At 55.0% G+C, this 9,135-nt stretch overlaps 1 protein-coding gene across 1 annotated transcript in view; it reads right to left on the bottom strand.

The window, feature by feature from the left end:
• The window catches only part of LOC139256792 (natural resistance-associated macrophage protein 1-like), a 78,683-nt gene extending 75,057 nt beyond the window's left edge, over nt 1-3,626 (bottom strand). The window contains exons 1-2 of the mRNA XM_070874301.1: nt 3,492-3,626; nt 2,914-3,050 (exon numbers count right to left, since the gene is read on the bottom strand). Coding sequence (XP_070730402.1) covers nt 2,914-3,050; nt 3,492-3,519 — 165 coding nt within the window. The 5' untranslated portion in view covers nt 3,520-3,626. The remainder of the gene's footprint in view (nt 1-2,913; nt 3,051-3,491) is intronic.
• Nucleotides 3,627-9,135: the final 5,509 nt, after the last annotated feature.

The following is a 9,135-nucleotide window of genomic DNA, read 5'->3' on the forward strand; positions in this document are numbered from 1 at the left end:
ACTCCCTCACAACTGCCCATCCGACAGCACAGCGCTCCCTCAGTACTGCCCCTCCGACAAAACAGCACTCCCTCAGTTCTGGCCCTCCGACAGTGTGGCAGTACCTCAGTACTGCACCTCCGACAGTGCGGCATTCCCTCAGTACTGCCGCTCCGACAGTGCGGCACTCCCTCAGTACTGCCCCTCCGTCAGTGCGGTGCTCCCTCAGTACTGCCCCTCATACACTTCAGCACTCCCTCACTACTGCCACTCCGACAGCGCAGCACTCCCTCAGTACTGCCCCTCCGACAGTGCAGCACTCCATCAGTTCTGCAACTCCGACAGTGCGGCGCTCCCTCAGTACTGCCCCTCATACACTTCAGCACTCCCTCACTACTGCCCCTCCGACAGCGCTGCACTCCCTCAGTACTGCCCCTCCGTCAGTGCGGTGCTCCCTCAGTACTGCCCCTCATACACTGCAGCACTCTCTCAGTACCACCCCTCTGACAGTGTGGCGCTCCCTCAGTACTGCCCCTCCGACAGTGCGGCGCTCCCTCAGTACTGCCCCTCCGACACTGCAGCTCTCCCTCTGTACTGCTCCTCCAACAGTGCGGCACTCCCTCAGTACTGCAACTCCGACAGTGCAGCACTCCCTCAGCATTGACCCTCCGACAGTGGAGCACTGCCTCCGAACTGGCCCTCCGACAGTGCGGCGCTCCCTCAGTATTGCCCCTCCGACAGAGCGGCACTCCCTCAGTACTGCCCCTCTGACAGTGCGGCGCTCCCTCAGTATTGCCCCTCCGACAGAGCAGCACTCCCTCTGTACTGCTCCTCCAACAGTGCAGCACTCCCTCAGTACTGCCCTTCCGACACTGCAGCACTCCCTCAGCATTGACCCTCCGACAGTGCGGGACTTCCTCTGTACAGCTCCTCCAACAGTGCGGCACTCCCTCAGTACTGCCTCTCCGACATTGCGGCGCTCCCTCAATATTGCCCCTCTGACAGTGCAGTGCTGCCTCAGTACTGCCCCTCCGATGGTGCGGCACGCCTTCTGTATTGCCCCTCTGACAGTGCAGCCCTCTCTTAGTACTGCCAGTCCGACAGTGCAGTGCCTCCTCAGTACTTCCGCTCAGACAGTGCGGCGTTCCCTCAGTAGTGCCCCTCCAACAGTGCAGTGCTCCATCAGTACTGCCACTCCGACAGTGCGGCGCTCCCTCAGTACTGCCACTCCGACAGTGCGCGACTCCCTCAGTACTGCCCCTCCGACAGTGCGGCGCTCCCTCAGTACTGCCCTTCCAACAGTTTGCCGCTCCCTCAGTACTGCCCCTCTGACAGTGCGGCACTCCCTCAGTACTGCCCCTCTGACATTGCGCCGCTTCCTCAGTACTGCCCCTCCGACAGTGCAGCGCTCCCTCAGTACTGCCCCTCCAACAGTGCGGCGCTCCCTCAGTACTGCCCCTCCGACAGTGCGGCGCTCCCTCAGTACTGCCCCTCCGACAGTGCGGCGCTCCCTCAGTACTGCCCCTCCGTCAGTGCGGTGCTCCCTCAGTACTGCCCCTCATACACTGCAGCACTCTCTCAGTACCACCCCTCTGACAGTGTGGCGCTCCCTCAGTACTGCCCCTCCGACAGTGCGGCGCTCCCTCAGTACTGCCCCTCCGACACTGCAGCTCTCCCTCTGTACTGCTCCTCCAACAGTGCGGCACTCCCTCAGTACTGCAACTCCGACAGTGCAGCACTCCCTCAGCATTGACCCTCCGACAGTGGAGCACTGCCTCCGAACTGGCCCTCCGACAGTGCGGCGCTCCCTCAGTATTGCCCCTCCGACAGAGCGGCACTCCCTCAGTACTGCCCCTCTGACAGTGCGGCGCTCCCTCAGTATTGCCCCTCCGACAGAGCAGCACTCCCTCTGTACTGCTCCTCCAACAGTGCAGCACTCCCTCAGTACTGCCCTTCCGACACTGCAGCACTCCCTCAGCATTGACCCTCCGACAGTGCGGGACTTCCTCTGTACAGCTCCTCCAACAGTGCGGCACTCCCTCAGTACTGCCTCTCCGACATTGCGGCGCTCCCTCAATATTGCCCCTCTGACAGTGCAGTGCTGCCTCAGTACTGCCCCTCCGATGGTGCGGCACGCCTTCTGTATTGCCCCTCTGACAGTGCAGCCCTCTCTTAGTACTGCCAGTCCGACAGTGCAGTGCCTCCTCAGTACTTCCGCTCAGACAGTGCGGCGTTCCCTCAGTAGTGCCCCTCCAACAGTGCAGTGCTCCATCAGTACTGCCACTCCGACAGTGCGGCGCTCCCTCAGTACTGCCACTCCGACAGTGCGCGACTCCCTCAGTACTGCCCCTCCGACAGTGCGGCGCTCCCTCAGTACTGCCCTTCCAACAGTTTGCCGCTCCCTCAGTACTGCCCCTCTGACAGTGCGGCACTCCCTCAGTACTGCCCCTCTGACATTGCGCCGCTTCCTCAGTACTGCCCCTCCGACAGTGCAGCGCTCCCTCAGTACTGCCCCTCCAACAGTGCGGCGCTCCCTCAGTACTGCCCCTCCGACAGTGCGGCGCTCCCTCAGTACTGCCCCTCCGACAGTGCGGCGCTCCCTCAGTACTGCCCCTCCGACAGTGCGGCGCTCCCTCAGTACTGCCCCTCCGACAGTGCGGCGCTCCCTCAGTACTGCCCCTCCGACAGTGCGGCGCTCCCTCAGTACTGCCCCTCCGACAGTGCGGCGCTCCCTCAGTACTGCCCCTCCGACAGTGCGGCGCTCCCTCAGTACTGCCCCTCCGACAGTGCGGCGCTCCCTCAGTCCTGCATGTATTGCTCTCTGACATTAACCCAGACCCCAGCCTCTGAGCTAAAAGAAATGAATAAGATGGGATCATAACCGCACAATTGAAGAGCGTGCCGATTGTGAAAGTCAATGGAAGGCGAGCTCACCATTCCCGTCTCGGGGTTCGGGACCTTCTGGTCCAGCGATGTTTGTCGGTCAGAATCTCCGCCATCGTGCCCTGGGGGCTTGCTGGCTTTCCCCTCAATGCTCCCATCGTAGCAAACAGCAGCGTCCTCACAACTCTCTGCAGATGGCAAGGGATTTCATGCGTTAGGCTGAGAGAGTGATTGCACAGCGAACATCAGAACATAAGAAATAGGAGCAGGAGTCGGCCATTCGGCCCCTCGAGCCTGCTCCACCATTTAATACGATCATGGCTGATCCGATCATGGACTCAGATCCACTTCGCTGCCCCGTCACCAAAACCCCTTAATCCCTTATTGTTCAAAAAGTGATTCCACTGGATTCCAGCAGAGGCTGGGAATTGGAATCTAGCCCAGTTGATTGCTACAACACCAACAACTTGTATTTATATAACGCCTTTAACGTTGTGATCAAGATTCCATTGGCCTTCCTGATCACTTGCTGTACCTGCACTGTAAAGTTTTGAACATGCCATGGATTTGCGGCTCTAAGCAGTTACACTGGACCCTGAGCGTTGACGGAGAGAGAGGTTCAGCCTTACCGATGCTGTTCTGTATTGTCGAGGCCATGGGTCAGCTGTGACTCTGTCTCAGCGCTGCTCCCAAGTCGCACAGTGCTGCCCACATCGGAACCTCTGCGGAAAAGCACAGAATGAGCTGAGACGCAGCACGGTAGTGAGCTGGGATAGGCGAGTAATCATTCACAGTCGGATTTGAGGAAGTTGTGGTAAAATCACAGGGTCTGTGATCGCTCACAGTTGTCCTTAAAGCACAGACTTGCAGACTCATGTAACAGGTCCCTCCCCTCCACCGAACTCTCCGACTCATCAAACTGGAAAGGAGAAGCTGATAAAGAATATGTTCAAGCCATCTATGTGAAGGGTTTCGCTGCGAGCAAGAAGTGAGATGGCGCCGAGAGCTTGAAAGGAGGAAGTTTATTACAAAGGACTGTGACGGAGCTGGTGACAGATTGTGGCTTCAATGAAGGATACAGGCACGCGCTGATCACTGCAGGCTACACCCTCTGTGCCACAGTCAGCAGGGACATGCTTGACCATCCATTTTGGACTAAAAATGCAGATCCCAGTATTACTTAAGGGGCGAAAAGTGGAGGTCATAGAATCATAGAAATTTACAGCACGGAAGGAGGCCCATTCGGCCCATCGTGTCCGTGCCGGCCGACCAAGAGCCACCCAGCCGAATCCCACTTTCCAGCTCTGGGTCCGTAGCCCTGTAGGTTACGGCACTTCAGGTGCACATCCAGGTACTTTTTAAATGTGTTGAGGGTTTCTGCCTCTACCACCCTTTCAGGCAGTGAGTTCCAGACCCCCACCACCCTCTGGGTGAATATATTTCCCCTCAAATCCCCTCTAAACCTCCCCCCAATTACTTTAAATCTAAACCCCCTGGTTGTTGCCCGCTCTGCTAAGAGAAACGGGTCCTTCCTATCCACTCTATCCAGGCCCCTCATCATTTTATACACTTCAATCAGGTCTCTCCTCAGCCTCCTCTGTTCCAAAGAAAACAGACCCAGCATCTCCAAACTTTCCTCATCACTAAAATTCTCTAGTCCAGGCAACATCCTCGCAAATCTCCTCTGTACCCCCTCCAGTACAATCACATCTTTCCTGTAATATGGTGACCAGAACTGCACGCAGTACTCTCTTCTTCTTACACAATCCCTCGGAGTCGAGGAAGACTTGCTTCTACTCTAAAAGTGAGTTCTCAGGTGACTGAACAGTCCAATACAGGAATTACAGTCTCTGTCACAGGTGGGACAGACAGTGGTTGGAGGAAAGGGAGGGTGGGACAGGTTTGCCGCACGCTCCTTCCGCTGCCTGCGTTTGGTTTCTGCACGCTCTCGGCGACGAGACTCGAGGTGCTCAGCGCCCTCCCGGATGGACTTCCGCCACTTAGGGCGGTCTTTGGCCAGGGACTCCCAGGTGTCGGTGGGGATGTTGCACTTTATCAGGGAGGCTTTGAGGGTGTCCTTGTAACGTTTCCTCTGCCCACCTGGGACTCGTTTGCCGTGTAGGAGTTCCGAGTAGAACGCTTGCTTTTGGAGTCTCGTGTCTGGCATGCGGACAATGTGGCCTGCCCAGCGGAGCTGATCGAGTGTGGTCAGTGCTTCGATGCTGGGGATGTTGGCCTGGTCGAGGACGCTAACGTTGGTGCGTCTGTCCTCCCAGGGGATTTTCAGGATCTTGCGGAGGTGCCTGCTGTACATGGTCCACGTCTCTGAGCCATACAGGAAGGCAGGTATTACTACAGCCCTGTAGCCGAGCTTGGTGCCGGGTTTGAGGTCCTGTTCTTCAAACACCCTCTTCCTCAGGCGACCGAAGGCTGCACTGGTGCACTGAAGGCAGTGTTGGACCTCGTCATCGACACCTTCCCTTGCTTACAGTAGGCTCCCGAGGTATGGAAAATGGTCCACGTTGTCCAGGGCCGCACCATGGATTTTGATGACCGGGATGGGCAGTGCTGTGTGGTGGGGTCAGGTTGGTGGAGGAGCACTACACTGTCAGAGGGGCAGTACTGAGGAGTGCCACACTGTCAGAGGGGCAGTACTGAGGGAGTGCCACACTGTCGGAGGGGCAGTACTGAGGGAGTGCCACACTATCGGAGGGGCAGTACTGAGGGAGTGCCACACTGTCGGAGGGGCAGTACTGAGGGAGGGCTGCACCTTTGGAGGGGCAGTACTGAGGGAGCGCCGCACTATCGGAGGGGCAGTACTGAGGGAGGGCTGCACTATTGGAGGGAAATACTGAGGAGTGCCACACTGTCGGAGGGCAGTACTGAGGGAGCGCCGCACTGTCGGAGGGACAGTACTGAGGGAGCGCCGCACTGTCGGAGGGGCAGTACTGAGGGAGTGCTGCACCTTTGGAGGGGCAGTACTGAGGGAGCGCCGCACTGTCGGAGGGGCAGTACTGAGGGAGGGCTGCACCTTTGGAGGGGCAGTACTGAGGGAGCGCCGTACTATCGGAGGAACAGTACTGAGGGAGCACCGCACTGTCGGAGGGAAATACTGAGGGAGTGCTGCACTGTTGGAGGTGACGTTAAACCGATGTCTGCCCTCTCAGGTAAATGTTAGCGATCCCATGTCCACTATTTCGGCAAAGAGCAGGGGAGTTCCTGTCCACATTTATTCCTGAATCAACATCACTGAAGAAGATTATCTGGGTCATTATCACATTGCTGTGTGTGGGAGCTTGCTGTGCACAAATTGGCTGCCGCTTTTCTCACAGTACAACAGCGACTACAATTCACAATCTACCTCATTGGCTGTAAATCGCTTTGGGACGTCCTGAGCCCAAGAAAGGCACTATGCAAATGGAAATCTTTCCGTAGATCATGGCTGTCCTGTACCTCAAATCCATTACCCCGTCTTGGCACCCTCAGAAACCGAGGTGGAAACTTCGCTGGGGTGGTGCTGCGGGATATTGAGGAAGAGCATGATGTGCGGATTACACGGAGAGGTGCATGGGTCACAGGATCAGGGGAATCGAAGCTCAACCGTTGAATGTTCCTTTGCTTGTCTCTCACTGAGGGCATCTTACGAGTTTAGTAATGGTGTGGTTTACAGAGTATATCTTATGGTTGTGACTGAACTCGCTCCTGGTTATGTCTGAGCATGAAATTATTGGGAGACGATTGGCTCCTTTCCCTGTCATGAGACTCATGATACATTTCCTCTACATTGGTCAACAGCCAAAAATCTATGCAGTTTATGCAACAGTCTAATGTGCGGGAATTGTTCTTAAGTGAACTGACTCAGGACTTCCGATGGAGTCAAAAACTTGCATTTTATATAGCACCTTTAATGTAGTAAAATGTCCCAAGGCGCTTCACAGGAATGTAATCAAACAGAATTTGACACCGAGCCGCATAAAGAGATATTAGGACAGGAAGCTTGGTCAAAGAGGTCGATTTTAAGGAGCGTCTTAAAGGAGGAAAGAGAGGCAGAGAGACAGAGAGGTTTAGGGAGGGAGTTCCAGAGCTTGGGGCCCAGGCAACAGAAGGCACGGCCACCAATGGTTGAGCGATTACAATCAGGGATGCTCAGGAGGGCAGAATTAGAGGAGTGCAGACATCTCGGGGGGGGTTGTGTTGCTGGAGGACATTACAAAAATAGGGAGGGATGAGGGCCATGGAGGGATTTGAACATAAAGATGAGAATTTTGAAATTGAAACATTGCTAAACCGGGAGCCAATGTAGGTCAGCGAGCACAGGGTTGATGGGTGAGCGGGACTTGGTGCGAGTTAGGACACGGGGCAGCGAGCACAGGGTTGATGGCTGAGCAGTACTTGGTGCGAGTTGGGACACAGACAGCGAGCACAGAGGGTGATGGGAGAGCTGGACTTGGTGCGAGTTAGGACACGGACCGCGAGCACAGGGGGTGATGGGTGAACGGGACTTGGTGCGAGTTAGGACACGGGACACAGGGGGTGATGAGTGAGCGGGACTTGGTGCGAGTTAGGACACGGGACACAGGGTGATGAGTGAATGGGATTTGGTGCGAGTTAGGACACGGACAGCGAGCACAGGGGGTGATGGGTGAACGGGACTTGGTGCGAGTTAGGACACGGGACACAGGGGGTGATGAGTGAATGGGATTTGGTGCGAGTTAGGACATGGACAGCCGAGTTTTGGGTCACCTTGAGTTTACGTAGGGTAGAATGTGGGAGGCCAGCCAGGAGTGCATTGGAATAGTCAAGTCTGGAGGTAACAAAAGCACAGATGAGGGTTTCAGCAGCAGATGAGTTGAGGCAGGGGCGGAGACCATCGATGTTATGGAGGTGGAAATAGGCGGTTTTAGTTATGCTGTGGATATGTGGTTGGAAGCTCATTTCAGGGTCAAATATGACATCAAATTCCTGGGACATGGGAACCAGTTCTGGGGGAGATGGGACCAGTACAAACCTAACTGTCTGCACCCGGGCTGGACCGGAACCAATGTCCAAGGGGGAATATTTGCTCGTGCTGTTGGGAAGTGGTTAAACTAATATGGCAGGGGGATGGGAACCTATGCAGGGATGCATGTAAGGTCCCACACAAGAGATTGGTGTGCAAAATTAAAGCATATGGTATTGGGGGTAATGTACTGACGTGGATAGAGAACTGGTTGGCAGACAGGAAGCAAAGAGTAGGAATAAATCGTTCCTTTTCAGAATGGCAGGCAGTGACTAGTGGGGTACCGCATGGTTCAGTGCTGGGACCCCAGCTATTTACAATATACATTTAATGATTTAGATGAAGGAATTTAGTGTAATATCTCCAAGTTTGCAGATGACACTAAGCTGGGTGACGGTGTGAGCTGTGAGGAGGACGCTAAGAGGCTGCAGGGTGATTTGGATAGGTTAGGTGAGTGGGCAAATGCATGGCAGATGCAGTATAATGTGGATAAATGTGAGGTTATCCACTTTGGTGGCAAAAACAGGAAGGCAGAATATCATCTGAATGGCGGCAGATTAGGAAAAGGGGCGGTGCAACGAGACCTGGCTGTCATGGTACATCAGTCATTGAAAGTTGGCATGCAGGTACAGCAGGCAGTGAAGAAGGCAAATGGTAAGTTGACCTTCATAGCTAGGGGACTTGAGTATAGGAGCAGGGAGGTCTTACTGCAGTTGCACAAGGCCTTAGTGAGGCCTCACCTGGAATATTGTGTTCAGTTTTGGTCTCCTAATCTGAGGAAGGACATTCTTGCTATTGAGGGAGTGCAGCGAAGGTTCACCAGGCTGATTCCCGGGATGGCTGGACTGACATGTGAGGAGAGACTGGATCAACTGGGTCTTTATTCACTGGAATTTAGAAGAATGAGAGGGGATCTCATAGAAACATATAAGATTCTGACGGGACTGGACAGGTTAGATGCGGGAAGAATGTTCCCGATGTTGGGGAAGTCCAGAACCAGGGGACACAGTCTAAGGATAAGGGGTAGGCCATTTAGGACTGAGATGAGGAGAAACTTCTTCACTCAGAGAGTTGTTAACCTGTGGAATTCCCTGCCGCAGAGAGTTGTTGATGCCAGTTCATTGGATATATTCAAGAGGGAGTTAGATATGGCCCTTACGGCTAAAAGGATCAAGGGGTATGGAGAGAAAGCAGGAAAGGGGTACTGAGGGAATGATCAGCCATGATCTTATTGAATGGTGGTGCAGGCTCCAAGGGCCGAATGGCCTGCTCCT

This window comes from Pristiophorus japonicus, chromosome 3, assembly GCF_044704955.1.
Source record: "Pristiophorus japonicus isolate sPriJap1 chromosome 3, sPriJap1.hap1, whole genome shotgun sequence".
Taxonomy (NCBI): domain Eukaryota; kingdom Metazoa; phylum Chordata; class Chondrichthyes; family Pristiophoridae; genus Pristiophorus; species Pristiophorus japonicus.